At 41.7% G+C, this 19,851-nt stretch overlaps 1 protein-coding gene and 1 pseudogene across 2 annotated transcripts in view; both read left to right on the plus strand.

Moving 5' to 3' along the window:
• The window catches only part of LOC146507178 (putative voltage-dependent N-type calcium channel subunit alpha-1B), a 285,564-nt gene that overhangs the window by 186,992 nt on the left and 78,721 nt on the right, over window positions 1-19,851 (plus strand). Inside the window, 6 exon segments of the mRNA XM_085180590.1 lie at window positions 1,368-1,532; window positions 10,194-10,304; window positions 10,413-10,496; window positions 13,481-13,597; window positions 13,773-13,838; window positions 13,929-14,020. Of these exon segments, the coding sequence (XP_085036716.1) occupies window positions 1,368-1,532; window positions 10,194-10,304; window positions 10,413-10,496; window positions 13,481-13,597; window positions 13,773-13,838; window positions 13,929-14,020 (635 nt within the window).
• LOC146507179 (uncharacterized) overlaps window positions 1-19,851 on the plus strand; it is a 146,457-nt pseudogene that overhangs the window by 27,322 nt on the left and 99,284 nt on the right. The window lies entirely within an intron of this gene.

Here is a 19,851-nt window from a genome sequence, read left to right on the forward strand (position 1 = left end):
CCCCCTTAGTCCAACCGAAAAGTGTACATGAGCAGACACATTTGCAAGACTATAAATACTCCTAAACAGAGGCTATGTCCACACTAATGCATTTTCATTTGAAAACACTTAGACAGCGTTTTCGCTGCATTTTCAAAACGCTCTTGAAAACGCATACATTTGAAAACGGTGCTTTCACGTCGCAGTGTGGACAGCGAAAATGGAGACTTTCTAAACAGTGACACATGTCAGTCATATGATGCAGTCATGTGACCAATTAAACAGAGATAGTAGAGGGCATTATACAGCAGTTGTTTTGTTTGCTCTCAATTTTGACAGCCCTATTAAAGATTGATGTCAGTCTGTACATGCTCCAGATAGCTTTTCTTCAAATTCTTTAATTCTCACTCACTTTTGCAACTTTGTACTTTTGTGTTACTCGCAGCAACAACTCCTCCTCATTGTTAGTCCATTTTAAAAACTCGGTGGTTTTCCTCAACATTTTGCCGGGACATTTCAAAGAGCCAGAAAGTAAATAAGCGGCAGACAGAAATGAGGCAGGTCGCATGCGCAGTACTGAAACGTAAGCATTTTCGGCCGTTTCAATGTGGACGCGCAACTCTGTGAAAACAACTGACAACGCTAGTGTGGATGCGGAGCGTTTTCAGACAAAAACGCTGTTTTCAAATCTATCTGGGCTAGATAGAGAAACAGACAACCATTTTCACTCACATTCACACCTATGGGCAATTTATCCCCAGTTAACCTAACTCCACTAACTGCCTGTCTTTGGACTGTAAGAGGAAAATGGAGCCCATGAAGACCACTGTGCTGTCCTATATTTGATTTTGTAAAGCTAATGACTAAGCTGAGACATTTTTAAGGCAAATTGGAAATGGTTTAACAGAAATGTTCTAAAGTTTTGATAATTTCAGATGAAATGGCCAAGGTCTTAAATATAATCTGCTGCTTAGAGCCATAAGACACTTTCAAAATCTTAAGAGGTCCATGCGTTGATGGGTCAAATTGTCTTGGTAACATTTGGTAAACATTATTAAGGGTATGGCCACTGACCACTATGTATTTGTTGGTTCAGTATTTTCTCCTTATCTGGCTTCTGTGACTAAATATGCATATTTTTGTAATACATTATTTGTAATATATACCTGTTCTTGGTTAATTTTACTTAACAATGATCCAGTTTTAGCATCTGGGACCTAAATAAACTGTTACCCAAAGTTACAAAAAAAAATGTGGTGTTTGTGCCTAAATAAAATATTTAATTATTTCTAGCAAAGTCAGGCTTTTATCCATACAAAACAGAGTACTGAAGTTCCATTCAAATGATAAAAACAGTAAAGCAGATATGTATTTTTATTTTGTTGCAGAGGGCATGTATTGACTTTGCCATAAACGCCAAACCGCTAACACGTTACATGCCTGAGAACACACAGTCCTTCCAGTACAAGATGTGGAAGTTTGTGGTATCAGCTCCATTTGAGTACTCCATCATGATCATGATTGCTCTCAACACCGTGGTACTCATGATGAAGGTAAGAAAGCATATGAATAATAAAATACACATACAGGTGGTTTAGCTTTAGGTCACATGTTCATGAATCATGAATTCATGAACATGTGTTTATAGACTTTTATGTCTTTAGTGTTATATATGAAGCTACTGGTAGCAATCATTAGCAGGGACAGTTGGATGCTCTGGCCAAAAGTAATAAAATCCTCCAGCTGCTAACTTTAATCTCGCTGATTCACTCAGGTCATGTCTTTTTTAAAATTCTTCTCTTTTTACTAAATTAACAAAAATAACAAAATAACAAACAACAAATAAAAAAGCTGAGGCAATTGTTAGTCAAAAAGTAAATTAAGTTAGCCAACTAGTTGCTGCACCTTCTTAGATGACCCTCTTAAGTTGTCACTGGTGGAAAGCTAATTTTGACTCTAGGCAATCACAATTACATTTTTTAAAATTAAATTATTCTCCCACGTCTTGTAAATCACAGAACAAAGGAAATAATTAGTCTTACCACAACACTGATCATGAGTTGGTCAGACTGGTGAAACTCCCATTTCTGTTAGTGTAAAGCTGTTTATCTACATTTAATCCCAGTTAATAGAAAAATGAGTGTGGTTCCAACAGTACATCACAGTCTGCCCACATGATTTAAAAATGCTGCTGTAGTGAATGAAAGAAATGTCAGCACAACTGTTTGAACTTGAACTGTAATGAATAAATGTGTAAAATTACAGGCGGAAGTTGTATTTAACAAAGTTCTATGAAATCACAGAAGATGGCCCTTTTCTGTGGACCCATTGTATTAAAAAAACAAACAACCAAAACAAATTTATATAGCCAATAGTAATAAAAAAAAAAACTTTAAAAAAAAACAGGAAACTTTTTGTTATTTGGTTACTTTCCTGCAGTAGTGAATGGCAGTGGAACAAGTCTTTATCAGCAGAAAAAGGTGTAAAACTTACATGCATGGTACCTGCACAAGCGTATTGTGTTGTGTATATTACCTATTGACCATAGGCTCCAGAAGCCGTTCCTAAGGCTTTTGATCAAGTTAATTAATAATAGCCCAATATTGAGCCTAATACCTTGTGTGTATTAACTCATTGGTGCTTCATCAGTGTTACAATTGCACAAATTGCTATAGTTGAACTAATTAGTGTGTGTAATCTGACTTCATTGATAGATAAAGTTGAGTATCATCTGCATAGCAGTGAAAATGTATGCTATGCCTTCTAATGATACTGCACAAAGGAAGTGTGTATAATGCTGGGCATACACTGTGCGATTTTTGGCCAATTTTGAGCCGATTTTTCAGTTGTGATGATCAGCCCGAGTTTCGCCTTCATCATGTGTCGTGCATGTATCGTGTAGTATACATGGGGTAACGAGAAACTATTAACACCTCACAACCAGCTCCCAATCATCAATCGTTTGGTCATAAGAAAATCAAACCTGTTCGAAATCCTGTCGGCCGTCGTGAGGGTGTCAACGCAGCCTCCCACACTGTGCACATGCAAACACAGAAATGAAAGTGAAAAGACGGAGCAGCACTGCAGTGCAGTGTGTAATCTGGACACAAGCGATAAAAGCACAACTTGTAGAACTTTCTCATCAATACTGTGAATGCTGAAAAGCATTCACAGTATTGTTATTCAAATATTTACTATTACTATTCCATCTTCTGTACGTTTTTTGTACTCCTACTACTTCAACACCGTTCAACTTAGAAAAACCTTTCAGTCGCTATAGCAACCAGGCCCACCTGTCTGCTTAATGAGCTCTGTCTGTCACTGGCAAGATTAATCTTAAAAACTTATGTTTCATCTGCTGCTGTGTGCACAGTGTTTGCTCTAATTTGTGACAGCAGGAACATGAAGAACACATTGTTCCCTTTCAGTTGATTCACTCGGTAAAACACTTGATAGTATGATAGTAGGATATCACGCCCTCACGTGTCCTGGCTGACGAAACCTTTATTCACGCCTTTAAGGCAGATGACGTGTGATGACACGCGCACGGCCCCGCCTGCACATATAGCCGCTGTCATCACACTCATCCCTCAGTTCTTATGCTCTGAGACACTGAGAACACTTCCGGTGAGTTGAGCTAGCTAGCTGCTGCTAGCTTAACTGCCCCAGTTGGTGTTAGCCTCCACCGCGCAGTTGGTGCGTAGGCTGCCCGCGGAGCGCTAATTTCAAGTTTTCCTGTGCAGCGTTTTGCTTTGCATTTTGGAATGGACTCCAAACCGAAGCGAGCTCCTTTCCGAGTCTGGAGCCCTTGCTTCGTCTGAGTCAGAAGACGAGGATCCAGTTGATGTCCCCGCAATTAGCTGGGCTGACCGCATGGAATATGTTGACAGGTTAGCCAATGAGGAGCCAGAACCATGCAGGAGCGCTGACGGGCTTTAGCCTGGGTTGAAGCCCGCCAGCACTCCCCAGGAAGATGATGACATGCTGGACATCGGCCTGGACATCCATGGTTTGTCGGAGGATAAGCAGGAGAGCTCATTGTCGGCCCAATGTGCCACCCCTGCAGCACCGGTCGGCCATAATGACGCCTCTCTTTTCTCCCTGTTTTGTCGTGCTGCTGAGAAGCTGCAGGTGGACTGGCCCTCTCCTCTGCTAGCTCAGAAGCCGTCACAGTTCGAGGGTTTTTTCTTCCCACCAGAGCCCACAACGGCCAAAAACTGCCTTCCCTAGTTCCCAGACTTTGTCTGCGAACTAACAGCATCATGAGACAAACCTCTGTCTACCAGCATCACTGTGCCCCTGTCATGTGGGGGCTGTGTGCAGGCAGGAGTGGTGATAAGGAGGACCCAATGTGCAGACACTCGGAGGCAGAAAGTAAACTCAAACTCAGATTTATTGCTAGATGGCAAACAGAGAACTAGCAAAACTGGGAATACAAATACTAAACTGAAAATAACAATAACCTGAACTGGCAAACAGACAGAACAAACAGCAAAATGATGATGGATAAGGGTAGATCACAACACGGACACAGAGAAACACAGGGCTTAAATACACAGAGGGAGCAATCAGGAAATGGGTAACAGCAGGGAAACACAGCTGGGGCAAATCAGGCCTAACGAAGGAAGGAAGCAAAACCATTAGACAGAACTCTAACAAAGAAACCAAAGACTAGAAATGATAAATAATATAATAAACTCAAAACCCTAGGTCAACGACCCAGGCATCCTAACAGCCCGGCTATGGACAGTACATGGAATTGGACGGCGTCTGGCTTAGCTAACCCACCCCCTATGGAGCCGTCTCTGGCTGCTTATCTGGCCCCGTCCCATAACCATGGTGTCGACGGCTCTGCAACTCTGCCATCCAAGCACTGCAGATTCTCTACTTCGCAACTGAGAAGATTTATCGGGCTAAGGCCGGCACTGCTCACGCCATGAGCTCGGATCGCTGGTTGCTGATGACAGCCCGCTGGCACCTCTTCTTAACGAGGTCAGAGTCGCCACAGATTACATCCTCCGTGCGTCTCGCTGTGCAGCGCTCTCACTGGGCAGAGGGATGGCTTCGGTAGTAGTGGCGCAGAGGCACCTGTGGCTGACCCTCTCTGATGTCCCGGATAGTGACAGAGCTGTATATATGGACGCACCAGTGTAATCAGCTGGGTTATTCGGACATTCACTTGAAGCCATTCAGGCTAGATTCGATCTGAGGAAGAAGCAGACGGAAGCTCTGCGCGACATCATCCCCAGATGTCAGGCGAAGCCCAAGCCCTCAGCTAGCTCTCACAAGCCCGCCGCTCCACTGCCAACTGGCAAGAGACAGGCACCCACCACTGCCGTGGGTGTGCCACCAGCGGGAGCGCATCCTCTGGCCCAAGCTCCACGCCAGTCGGCCTGGAGCAAAGGCCCACTCTCGGGCCCCCGACGGGACCTGACGCCCAGGAGGAAGAAGCCTTAGCCCTCCTACCTGTGGTTTCGAGCGGAGAAGGGGGCCGGTGGCAGGAAGACGCTGCTTTTACCCCTCTGTTGCCGCCCAAGAGGTGCCACTTAAGTTCTGTTCAGGTTGTCAGCCCCAGAAGGCACAAACCCCCTGCACACAAAATGCCTCAGGTTGTAACTCCCTGTTCAGGTGTGTTAAATGTTCAGGTGACCACATCAAGTGTTCCTGCTGTTTTTCATTGTTGTGCCCCAGGAAAGGTGCCTCCAACAAAATGTATGAATGTACAAGTTCCCATGTTACAATCTGTGAACTTTCAAAAGAGCTCACTAATCCCGAGTCAGCAGATTTCTTTCCTCGGTTTGGAAATATGCTCGCTTTCCAGCCGCGCATGTTTGTCGGAGCACAGAGTGGCCGCGTTTCATCGCTGCCTCACTCAGTTTCAGCTGGGACGCAGACTGCGTTTCCAGACGATATTACGTTTGTTGGGCATGATGGCATCTATGATCGCTGTAGTGCCACTTGGACTGTTAAAAATGAGAGCGGTGGACTCTCTCTCACCGCCTGTGTGCATCGCATCTCATTGCTCTATTGTGGATGTTTTGACATTCCTGCAGGAGCTGCTGGAAAAGGACCTTTCATTTTCGACAATTAAGGTTTATTTAGCACCTATATCTGCTGGTCATATTGGCTTTGATGGGGTGACACCAGGTGCACATCCCCTTGCCATACGTTTTCTGAAAGGGGTTCGCCAGCTGAGACCCGTGCTTAAGTCCAGTGTCCCTGCTTGGGACTTATCTTTGGTGCTGGAGGCCCTTTGTTTGAACCCATTGAGTCTGTGGATATGAAATTTCTTTCATATAAGACTGCATTACTTCTTGCTTTGGCTTCGGCAAGGCGAGTGGGTGACCTTCATGCGCTGTCTGTGCATCCCTCCTGCACACAGTTCTCTCCTGATGGCCACAAGATCATATTGCGTCCAAATGCTGCCTATTTTCCCAAGATCATGCCTGCATCTTATAGCTCAATGTAGTTTGAGTTGCTGAGCTTTTGGCCATGTGCTATGCACCTACATTGAGCGCACTCAGAATGTGCGTTTATGTGACCAGCTGTTTGTCTGCTTTGCTAATCCAAATAGAGGTAGAGGTTTGTCTAAACAGAGGCTGTCCCACTGGATTATAGAAGCTATCTCACTGGCATACGGCACCAGAGGTCTTGCTTTGCCCCAGGGGGTGAGAGCTCATTCCACTTTGGGTATGGCAACCTTATGGGCTCTTTTTAAAGAGGTGCCTGTAGCTGATATTTGTGTGGCAGCTAGTTGGGCATCACCGCACACTTTTGTGCAGTTTTATCGGTTGGACGTTACAGCCCCTTCGGTGGCTCATACTGTCTTTTCTGCTGGGTCTACCGCTCACTAAGGATGTCTTGGTCTGATTCCGGTTCGGTGGCTGCTCTGCGGGACGTGTATATGTATATGTATGTCCCATACTTATGTGTTGTACCGAGTGAATCGACTGAAAGGGAACGAATAGTTATGTCTATAATTTCTGTTCCCTGAAGGAGAGGAACGAGGTACAACACAAGGTGGCCCCACTGAGCAGTTTGGCTCAGTGAAGAGCGGCTATTGAACTGAGGGATGACTGTGATGACAGCGGCTATATGTGCAGGTGGGGCCGTGCGCGTCATCTGCCTTAAAGGCGTGAATAAAGATTTCTTCAGCCAGGACACGCAAGGGTGTGATATCCCATACTTATGTGTTGTACCTTGTTCCTCTCCTTCAGGGAACAGAAGTTATAGACATAACTATTTGTTGTGTAGAACAAGTCCTCGGGATATTCACCTTTTGAAAATGATTTTGATGGGAGTTAGGATCTTGGATTTAGAAGCAATTGTTCAACAGGTGCACCGAGGCAGATTTGACAGGGTTTTGCCACAGATATCAGTAGTTAGTTCTGGACAACTGGATCAAGCATTCTGATTGGCCCATGAAATTCAGGCTTCTGTTTGATTGGTGGATTTGTTTTTAGCAGATAGGTGGTTCAAACCTGGGCATTTGGAGTCAGTTGATGACTTTAAGAATCATCCTTTCTGACTGGATCATTAAAACTTACAGCATTGATCTTTCTGTAGTGAATTCTCCCACATTTCAGTGATTTGGTGATTAAAAGAATAGGAACTTTTAATATTCATTCAGATGCTTTGTGACTCAAAACTACTTTCAAACTTCTTCTGTGTTAACATCAGCTTTTAGCAGTTCTGCACTTTTGTTTTCAGGTGAATAATTCTGTATTTTTCATCTCATTAAACATTTTTTACTTAAATTCAGCATTTATTTCATTTCAGCTCAAAACATTCAGCTATCAGCAATCACAATGCAGTTTCTTCAGAAAATGTATTTTCTAGTTTTCATTAGCAATTTAGCAATTTAGCAATTTAATTTATTGATGGTGGTGGTGGATGTGTCTATGTGTGAGTGAAAGACAGAAAGGGAGAGCGAGAGACAGATTTTGTGTTATAACTTTCATGTTAGACACACGCAAGTGTGAGCACTCGGGCCGTATAGTGTGAGACCCTGCATTGTGCTCTACGAACTTCTAACCCCTGAGAGTCAATCATACAGTTTGAGCAGGAGCTGAATAACGCGACTGAAAAAAATCGCACAGTGTATGCCCAGCTTAAGGTAAAAAGAACTGATCCTAGCACTGAACCCTGTTGAGCACCATAATTAACCTTAGTGTGTGAAGAGGACTCTCCATTTACAAAAAATGGGACTGTTAAATAACACAGACCACTGTCCACTGTCAGAGGCCATAAGATTGTAACCTTGACTTATGCTTTTTCTGGACTGTACAGTACTGTTTCTGTACAGAAGAGAATGTTTAACAATTTAGTGTTTTACTCTTTGCTGCAGTTGTACATTCTATTCTGTCTTTTAATTTTTGTTTAAAACTTTTTTTTGCTAATTTGTGCTTTGTTTTTGGTGGTCTGGGAGGTGACACAGGCTACTTCCACACTAATGCGTTTTTGTTTGAAAACGCATTCTCTCCCTTTGTGGCCTCCCGTCCACACTGAGACAACGTTTTCACTCATGGAAAGCACTCTATAAAATGCATACATTTCAAAAAAGGTGCTTTCGTGTTGCAGTGTGGACGCAGACTTTATAAAACGATGATGCATGTCAGATGCATGATGCAGTTATGTGACCAATTAAACAGAGATAGCGGAGGGCATTATACAGCAGTTGTTTTGTTTGCTCTCAATTTTTGACAGCCCTATTAAAGATTGATATCAGTCTGTACATGCTCCAGATAGCTTTTCTTCAAATTCTTTAATTCTCACTCGCTTTTGCAACTTTGTACTTTTGTGTTACTCGCAGCAACAACTCCTCCTCATTGTTAGTCCATTTAAAAAACTCGGTGGTTTTCCTGTGGAACTGTATTCCTTGTTCCTGTGTTTCTTGTTCCTGGCGACTGTGGACGTAGCCACAGTCCCAAGGGGATGGGGTTTTGGAGGAATAATAATCCCATAATAGTCAAACACAAAGGGGCCCGGAGGTAATCCCTGATGAAACCCTACCCCCACCTTGAATCTTTCATTTCTACGTGTGAATTTCAATTTTTTTCTAATTTATACCATTGAGACCTGCTCTTAAAAACGAACATAGATGTAGCACTGTTTTTGTAGATGTTTTAAGAAATATGTGGGCAAAGTTTTTAGAACATGTTTAATTTAGTGGCATCTTGTACAGAACGTGATTTTGCCAAGTTGGTTGGATAGATGCGATTAGTAGAATCAGTTAGCTAACTGAATTAGTTTCTGTTAGCTAACTAGCATCAGACCCAGTTCTTCATTGTCTGACTAGCTACACTGACATGGGAAAATCCACCTGTTAGCCGTAAGGTTCAGGTTTGTAAAAAACGTTTTGAATAAGGACAGTGTGGAAGACAGCCCGTTTGATTCAGGTGACAGGTGGTTTACCGGGCCAACAAGCTAGAGTCAAAAACTCTTATTTTCCTCATCTAGCAGGGTGTTCAAAGCAGCGCAATCAGGTGATGCGATAAGTGGTATTTTATGGAATAAAACAATCATTCTTTTCCCAAGCAGATCCAAACAGTTTACACTAGTGATTAATACATTCACATCACATCACAAACATAACTGTGTTTTTTTTTACTGAAGCACAATCAGGAAATACATCAGCATATCTGCAGGAAAAATTGGTTAATATGTGTGGTAGGCAGAATTTCTGTTTCACTGCAACTAGCCAGACAACAGAGAGCCACTGAATGCTTAACAGTCAGAGAAAAGTGAATAGTGTATCCTTAGTTTTAACTTAAAATTCATGGTTGCAGCAAAGGGCAGCACAAAAGTGATCCACTTAAACTGATTTTTAGTTTTAGTGTCCTTTATTTACCCTGAGTTATTGTTTTTGTTAGTAGTTAGCTAACACAAACAGTGCCAGTCTATTACTAGCAACTAACCAACCCGGTGATGTCACGTTTAAAATCTTTAAGCACGTATTTCTTGAGTCCAGCTATAGAGTTATAGTTATGTCAGTTTTTGAGAACAGGATATGTTATAAATTAGCCTTTCTACATGTATTGTCCACTTTCCTTCCATCTGTATCAAGATTTTCATATTTTAAGCACTATGGGGTATAGTCTCCATATAATGGACATAGAAGGAATGCATTAGCCTGATACACTGAGGAGGAAAAGCTAATCGTTATTCGTCACCTTAAAATGTGCCTTAACGTCTCATTTGCCCTTCTCTTGTAGTTCTATGGAGCTCCAGAGTTCTATGAAGTAATGCTAAAGAACCTCAACATAGTGTTCACCACTCTCTTCTCTCTGGAATGTATTCTCAAGATCATTGCTTTTGGGCCATTGGTGGGTAGTCATTATAAAGCAACTCTAAATACTCTTAAAGGTAAAGCACAGCTCCTGATTTTATTGTTTTTTGTTTTGTTTTTGTTTTGTTTTTGTTTTTTTCTTCAGAACTACCTAAAGGATGCTTGGAACGTGTTTGACTTTGTGACAGTGTTAGGAAGCATTACTGACATCCTGGTGACGGAAATCAATGTAAGAGCACTTTTCCCCACCCACCTCACTCTCACTTAAATATTTCATGGGATACATAAAAACACTGCAGTTTAGAAAATTGCAAGCAAGCTAACTAGCCAGTGGTCAGTCACATGGCAGAGTCAAAAAAGGCAATATAGCTGGGGAAAAGGAAAGGATTTTAGGTAGTAATGTTTTGATACGATGCAATAATTACAGGACAGGTGTTTTTCTGAATCCACATTAGAGAGTAACCTTCAATGTGTGATATTCGGCTGAGTTATATTTTACAGTGTTTTTGCATATTTTGTGGGTAGTTTCTTTATTTATTCCAGACTTTTCAGTCTACTATAAGTATATCTCTGTACACATGTGTGTATATGAATCTGCATACGATTATTTGCTGATTGTTATCAGTTTATGCTGTACAATATGACTGTTTGTGTTCTCTTGCCTCTCTTTCCCAACTCTTTCTGTCATTCTACACATTTGTTGTTGATTGTCGTCAATGGTGTTGGCATGCCATGGTCCAAAAACATCACTAGACTACGGTGAGTGGGTTTCTGTAAATAAAACTGTCCTATGATAAAAACATTTTCATGCTGGTGATGTAGGGAAAAGAAACCCTATAAACCTGCAGTTTATATCTTGCTAGCAGTCTAATGAACTTCTAGCAAGATTTAAACTGCATCTTAAATCAGTAAACTTTACTTTACCCACAATATTTTTGGATTGTCTTTAGACTTCACAAAAACATATTAGGGGACATCAGTACTTGATAGCCATGGTAATAATAAACACTGTAAAATTCAAGTTTTTTGTATATGTGTGTGTATATATATGTATGTATATATGTGTATATATATGTGTGTATATATGTGTGTATATATATATGTATATGTATATATGTATATATATGTATATGTATATATATATATATATATATATATATATATATATATATATATATATGTGTGTGTGTATATGTATGTATGTGTATATATATATGTATGTATGTGTGTATATATATATATATATATATATGTATGTGTGTATATATATATATATATATATATATACACACACACACACACACACACACCCATTGGATGTCTCCCTAATTCTGAATGATAATTTAATGAAATTAACTTTAATGCACATGTAAAAAAAAACCAACCAAACAAAAAAACGCAGAAATCAATTATTTTTTTACAATAATTTAATAGAGTCAACATTTTTCTTCAACAGAATTGCAGACTGCACAGATGATACCCTACCAAAGGAAAAAGTACTATAGCTTACTAGGGTATATATTAGACTTAATTGTTGCTGTATACAGTAATGGACTTCTGTACATTTTACATCAGATTAAAACTTTGGGTGTAAGATTCAAATAATTATTAAAAATGAGACATTTTAAATGAGAATAAGAAAGAAAAGTAATTCTTTCTACCCCTCTTTCCCTGTTAATGCCCTACCTGCCCCCATGGCAAAACCTTGCTAGACCCGCCCCTGCACAGTTACCAGCCGTCAGCTGCGTAGAAAAGGATCCTGTTGTAGAAAGTAATATTAAATAAATTCTAACAACAGCTTATCAAGCTTAAACGTGCTGCTGTTGTTCAGCCCCTGGTTTCCTCTTTCTGGTGCAAAGTGGGCCAAAAACAAACAAGAGAGACGGGAGTCGCGAAAGAAAAGCTGATCAGCTGATCATTGATCAGTTTCATGATTGAAGTAGCAACAGGAGAGGAAGGGAGAGAGAAGAGGCAGTCGTTCCATATATCGGTTGTTAAACTTAACGTGGGAATGCTTTACAAACATTCAGAGGTGAACTTACACACTTGCTTTACTTCTCTCTGGGATAACTTTCTCAGAGATGAAATGCCGGTTTGGTAGCGAGGCTCCAAATGCTCAACCAGACCACTGAGAGGTCTCGCACACCACAGCCACTCTATCACGTGACGCATACTGCTCCGTAAGGTTATGAGCTGAGTTATGCCATGTCTCTAGTTTTGTGAGGTGCTTTTGTGATATTTAATGGATGTGATTACATTTTTTTATTTCTCTCCGATATCCAATCCAGTAATTTAGGTCAGTATCGGACCAATGCGTAATATCGGATCGGTCCATCCCTAGTCGTTGATGGTCATGATAATTGCGTATTAATGATCAAGAAACTGATCCCATGAGAAAAAATATTTTCTGCTTCAAATTGATGCCATTTAGGTATCTAAAAATCTTAGACAGGTTTGAATCTCAGTGAAAATGTCGTGAATGTGATAAATAAAAAGGAAGTTACCTCGGATTTTTGAATTGATAACATCGGTGGATCTACTAAATACCTTGGACAAGTTTGACTCTGGGTGGCTGTAGCTCCGGTGGTAGAGCAGGTCACTTACAAACCGGAAAATTTGCGGTTCAATCCCAGTCTGCATGCCAAATGTCGTTGGTCAAGATACTAACCCCATGCTGCTCTCCGATGCATCCATTGGAGTATGAATGCGTGTGAATGTTAGATAGTAAGCACTAAGAAACAGCTTAGAAAAAAGTGCTTGGGTGAATGTACAAGTTGTATAAAGTACTTTGAGTGCTCAGATAGAGTAGAAAAGCGCTAAATAAGAACCAGTCAACCTTAACCTCGAGGTCAGAGAAAGTTTTCTGAAAATCCTGTGAATGTAATAACTTGAGAACAAGGTCACATAAGATTTCAAAATTGGTACCATAGGTGTTTTTACTAGGAGGCTTCCTTTGCTCCTTTGTCAACCAGTCTGTGCACTGTTGTCTAAGGTTATGAGTAAATGGAGCCATCTGGAAAACCTTTGTGCCCCCTTTTAGTGATAATTCTTAAAGCACTGTGATGAACAGCATTTAGCGATCTTGAATGTATTGACCTTGTATGCGTTTGCCACATGTGATTGTTTGTAACCAGATGACTTCCATAAGTGTGTTTAACATTGAGCAATGATATTTGGTGGATAAGTGCTCCCTATCTTATCTGTGTCTAACAGGACAGGCTGCTCAACCTGAGCTTTCTGAGGCTCTTTAGAGCTGCTCGACTCATAAAGCTGCTGAGGCAGGGATACACCATTCGCATTTTGCTGTGGACCTTTGTTCAGTCTTTTAAGGTGCTCATAAACAGTACAATGCTTACACATTCTTGACTAGCCCTGATATTCACATTTTCTGTACACTTCCAAAGCCACATACAGTAATTTCCTGCACACACTTCTACACTGCCTAGAAGAACTCAGAGTGGGTATTTAAAATGAAATACGTTTTGTTTCCTGTTGTTCCCTTTAGGCCCTGCCTTATGTTTGTCTACTGATTGCCATGCTGTTCTTTATCTACGCCATCATTGGAATGCAGGTGTGTGATGCTACTCGGTCAGAGAATGTGATATTCATGCAGTAATTTACCATTACAATATTGTGGCCTGAATCCATGTTTCTGCTCTAGGTGTTTGGCAACATTGAGCTGAATGAGGATACAGCTATAAATCACCACAACAACTTCCGCACATTCCTTCAAGCTCTCATGCTACTGTTCAGGTATACATAACTTAAATATATACATTGGTCCATAAGCACATTAAGCAAATAGTTTTATCACTCAGTCGTAAATGCTGATCGGGTTTGCTGTCATCTCACCAGGCAGTTTATCAATGTGATAGTGCCTTAAGATGGCTGTTCAATGATTGTCATTCACAGTGGACATAGATGGCCTATTTTACTTGTTTTCAAACCATCTGTCCTCTGGGTCCAAAGTATGAACATTGGTAGCCTCCAAAGAGTGTCCTTTAGCTCCAGATGTACAGCTGAGTCTTGTTGTGTCGAGGGGGCTCTTATATGTTGAAGCCATCCATTTATGGAGTGGCTGTTTGGTTGCTCCAACGTAGAGGTCCAAGCGCTCCTTGCTGCACTGCACATCATACACTTTGTTGCTTATTTTGTGTTTAGGAGCAGCAAACAAAAATGTCAGTACAAATATTTACTGAGTGTACATTCCCAGTTTCCCATACAGTTCCCAAAAGTTTAAGACCACTTGAAAAATGGCAGAAAATAATATTTTCGATGGTTGGAACTTTTTATTAGCTGTAAAACAGCTGATGTTTCAGTTTAAGTGGTGTTTCTAATAAATTGCATGCTCACAAAAAAGTTTTGTCTCACTCCTATTTCTTCTTGTTGCATGTTGAAGCGCTACTTGGAACCTTGTTAAGGTCCAACCATCCGGGCACTTGGTTATGGCGTTCCATCTTGCACCCTGCTGTTATGTGCAGGATTGTCTCAGGGGCATCTTTACACAGCCTTCACCTGGGGTCTTGCCTGGTATGGTAGACGTGAGCACGTGGTTGGTTGGGGCCATCTTCCTGATATCTGTTGTCTCATCCTGGACCGTGGTGCTAACACTCACCAGTTCCCGGCCTCCTTCCTTCCATTTAGCATACAGCTTCAGGGTGCTGGACTTGGACTGAAACCCTCCATGAATGATCAGGAGCTTCCTTGTCTTGATGTCAGTGGCCTTCTATGTCCTCCTTTCCCCAGCTTATTGTCCCAGCAGGGTTAATCCCCATCTTCTCGATCTGATACACCAGATCGTGTTCTTACCATTCAGCTGACTCATCAGGACTTGCCTGACCCTCTGCAGGTACTTGGTGGTTGCAGCTTTCCCAGCTGCCTCATCATGGTTTCCATTTTCTGTGGGATCCCCAGGTATTTGTAGTAGTCCTTTATGTCTGCATTGTTGCCTAGTTCGATCCCCTCAGTTCTGACTACCTTCCCTCTCTTTGTTATTGTTGGGTCTGTGTTTCCACAAGCCCCACTAGTTTAGAGACTTATTTATCATGAAGAACACAAGACAATCAATCTCCTGGAAGCCTAATAGCACAGCTCTCTGCGCGATGTCTGTTGTGCTGAAGGTGATCTCTGATCCTCCTGAAGCCTCTCTCCTGGCCTCAGCTTCCATCTTGTGGACAATCTTCCTTACTTAGGGGCAACCGTGGCTCAGGGGGTTGGGAAGCGTATCTGTAACCCGGGCTCTCTGTCCTGGTCGTTGTGTCCTTGGGCAAGACACTTTACCCTACCGCCTACTGGTGTTGGCCAGAGGGGCCGATGGCGCGATATGTCTGTCAGTCTGCCCCAGGGCAGCTGTGGCTACAACCGTAGCTTGCCTCCACCAGTGTGTGAATGCGAGAGTGAATGAATAGTGGCATTGTAAAGCGCTTTGGGTGCCTTGAAAAGCGCTATATAAATCCAATCCATTATTATTATTATTACTCGCTTCTTCTCATGCTACCTCACGACACCTGCAAATTAAAAAATGACACTCCTCTTGTGCCACACGGCTCTCACCATGTGTCAACTCCCCAATGAGACATGCACAAGAATGTTGCGCATTCTCTCTAAAACAATCTCCAGGGTTTCCCACTTGGAGCAGCCATACTCCAACCTGTAACCCTGTGTAAAAACATTAGTCAGCAGTTACATGTTTAGCTTGTTTAACTCCCAGCTCCACCCGGAGCCTGTATCCTAGAAGACAAAGTCTTTAAGTTTTAAACAACTCACATTTGCAACCAACTGCAACTCATAAGTGTAATAAAGTATTCAGCATCACAGAGACAAGGATCATTGCAGGTTTATTCTAACCTCATTAAACCCCTACTTTTTTCCATAATTTGCTCCAAATCATTAAACATCTCATCGTCATTCCACATTGTAATCAGTGACTTTCCTTAAGTTTGTCACTCACCATGAGCCCCAATAGTGGTCTGATAATGAGCCCCATGTGACTATTCTGTAACCACTGCACATCTGTTCAATTGTCACTTGTATGTCTGTGCTGAATCCTTTACAAGCACTCTTAAAGGAAACACAAACATTAGCCAAATACACGATTCATCCTGGTGGTCAGGCGTCGGTCATCCAGATTCCAGAGGTGCTGTAAAAAGAAGTAACACTGGTGTCAAACACAGTATCACACTGTATTCACTTCTTCCCTGTAACATTCACATTTTCTCCAACAACACAGTGTAATTTCATCACCAACATATAGCCTGTAACCACAGTTTTCTTCACACAAAAACTCAGTAATCCTGTTGTAGAAAAACATCAAGTTGTGTGTCAATACTGTATGTAAATCACATGATCAAATCACATGATTAACCCTCTGCTGTAGAAAAGAAATGTAAATGTTAGCGCTGTGCAGCTGCACAGTGACTTCTGTGAGCAACACAAGCCCATGAATAACACACCACTGGTAAATTCACAGACACAGAAAGTGGCATTTAAAGGTTAAATCGGCACGGCCAAAGCTCATGCAACCTAGGATGCTGCTGTCATCTTTCTGCTCCTGTAAAAAGAAACACACATAGATTCATCCACCCTTTGTCCTGTCTAGGTGGAGGTTAACCTTGAGTAGTGGTCAAGTCAGTCAAGTCTTGTGAGCTTTTGTCAGCTTTTACCAGTCTGTCAGTTTTTTTTCACTCATTCATTCATTCATTCATCCATCCATCCATTCTTTCTTTGCTGATAGTGGAAACTATCGTCGCATTTCATTTCCACCCTCAGCAAAATGACATCATTTCAAAAAAGAAAAAGAAGAACTTTAGTTTGGATTACCTCACTGAATCCTTTTTGGGCAGGAACTTACTTTCTAATTGTCCCAGATAAGTGACTTTCTCCCAAGCCCATTGTAATGTTGGAGAAACTCACATGGAACGATTTTCTCGACATGTCATATAGCGCTTTTAATTCCCATCGTGCAGCTCTGCTTAAAGAAAAGAAATTCACTAACAAAAGTCAGTGCACTGTACATACAGAAGCCCGGTCTTAGGACTTTTTCCAGAATATTCTTTCTCCTATAGGTGAAAACACACCAAATCTAAGACTTGGTGCCATGGTAAAACCTTCCCCATACATCAGAAACAAAAAACAAAACCAAAAAACTAAGAATCTGATAGTTTCACTCATTTTAACTCTAGCTGCAGGATTCTGGTCACCCCTGCAATCATATTCCCCAAAATAATACTAATTTACTCTTCTATGTATCACTTCTCAACCCACTCAATGAACCAGACAGGATGATGGTAACAGTATTGCCTACTTAACTTGACTTACGTGATTTTAATGAGCTTCATTAGAAGTGTGTGTGTTAGTAGGGTTAATACATTTTCTATTTCTGTGTGTCCTTTTATGTACCTTCCCCCTTTTTTCTGAAACAAAACTCTGTTCACTCCAAATTTTGTTTCAGAACCATCTAAATGAAAAACTCTGTCATAGTCAGGCACAGCTAAACCCCAAATGCTTGCAGGTTACCACCTGCAACCACGCTGCTTGTTGTTAACCCCTTCTACAAATACCGTCTTTTGATGTGTTACACTTCATGTATAATTTTGTGCTACCTCTAGTACATATCATGTGCATGTGTGGTGTTGCCTTTCCGTTTTCTCTAACAGTACACTTGCATACCTCAGTGCTTGTCTTCCTCCCCCTTTTGTGGTGGTCTGGACACTTTGTCAATCCTCCACTTCAAGGCAGTCGTTTGTCTCCCCAGATTCCTTAACCCAATTTGATTCCCCACACTAAAACAGCATTCCTCTGTCCTCACCTGCTCCTTTCACTCGGTTCTCTTCTCCCACTTTGCAGTCCAGTGGCAGTCAGTTCTCTTCAGCTTTGTCCCATGTATGCTCCCACTGTCTCTTTCATTGCCATCTTGCTCCAAACACGGCAAATGTTAAACTCCAACAATCTTCTCAAAAGTCCTTCACACACAGTGAAGTTGCAGCTTGCTGGAAACGCATCTCCATTCATCCAATCAAGATGATGGATCTTCTCTTTCTGATGCCATTTGGCCATAGTGCTGCTGGACCTCTCTGCTCAGGACTCTGGTATTGTCTCTTGGACTGCTGTCCACTGTTGATGTTCATGCTTGTGCTTCTGGAACTGCACTCCGTGTCTTCAAGGAGAGATTAGCTTCCTTGGAGCTTGCTTGTTCAGGATGAGGACGGGAAGCTGCAAAACAATTCAGCCAAAAATTCTGGCTGGGTGTTTCTATTTTTTTTTTTGTTTCTAATGATTTTAACCTATAATTTTCTTCCGACTGCTGCCCGTGGAGAATTGATCCAGGTCTGTTCCCCACCTGTAATCGACAGACTGAGAGACTTCCATTATTCACTGTGACTGCATATGTTTTCATCACTCCTAAAGCAACACATCTCCGCGTATTTTGTTTTGAACTCTACTGACTTTAAACCCCAAAAATGAAATTTTTATTTGTTCTGAACCGCAAACACAAAAAATCTTCTTGATGTTGTTATTAATTCTTTTCATCCACAACACTACAAACTATGTTTTTTTTGTGTGTCCAACAGGGGAAGAAGGCGACCTGTAGTATCACTTCCCCCAGTTGGAGACAATTTCCCACTCACACTTCCACACTTTATATTTTCTTTTCATCATTTTCTTTCTCTTTTTACCCCATTGTTTTACACCCACACATTAACCTGTTAACTCACTCCTCCAAGCTCATTCTCCTTTCTCCCCAACAGCTCTCATGCAGTCCACAATGAAATTCTCCATTCATCCTCGAGTACTTGATCACCTTTAAATGTCACTGTTAATTTTATCAATTTATTTATCATTACCTTAACACTAATCCACTGTTTAGTTTCATCCATCCATTTGCTTCCGCTTATCCTTTTCAGGGTCGCGGGGAGCGTTGGAGCCTATCCCAGTTGTCATAGGGCGAGAAGCGGGGTACACCCTGGACAGGTCGCCAGTCTGTCGCAGGGCTAACACACAGGGACAGACAACCATTTGCACTCACATTCACTCGCACTTTCACACCTAGTGGCAATTTGGATTATCCAAATAACCTATCCCCACAAGCTGCATTCTTTGGACGGTGGGAGGAAGCCGGAGTACCCGGAGAGAACCCACGCAAACACGGTGCTAACCACCTTGCCACCGTGCTGCCTAGTTGTCTTTATTTATTTTAGTTCACTTTCTCCTATTTGATCACTTTGATTTCTTGACTATTATTATTTCACAGAAAATCAACTAATGTACTTTTTCTCCCTTTTTGTCATCAAGGAATTCACACACACACTCACAGGCTGGTCACTCGCCCCCACCTTTCTCTCTCTCTCTCTCACACACACACACCTTTTACTTCTCCTTTGTTCCACCTGTGAACCCGCCCCTCGAGGCTGGCTCACACACACCTCATGCTTCTCGCAGTCCCATTCAAACTTTCTGCGTTCCTCTGCTGATTCAGGACAACGCCCTGATCAGCACACTGAGCGGATGCCATCCACTCACACTTCACAAAACTAGGACAATTAGGCTCACAATCTTCAGATCGCGCCACATTTGCCTCACAAATT

This window comes from Neolamprologus multifasciatus, chromosome 12, assembly GCF_963576455.1.
Source record: "Neolamprologus multifasciatus chromosome 12, fNeoMul1.2, whole genome shotgun sequence".
Taxonomy (NCBI): domain Eukaryota; kingdom Metazoa; phylum Chordata; class Actinopteri; order Cichliformes; family Cichlidae; genus Neolamprologus; species Neolamprologus multifasciatus.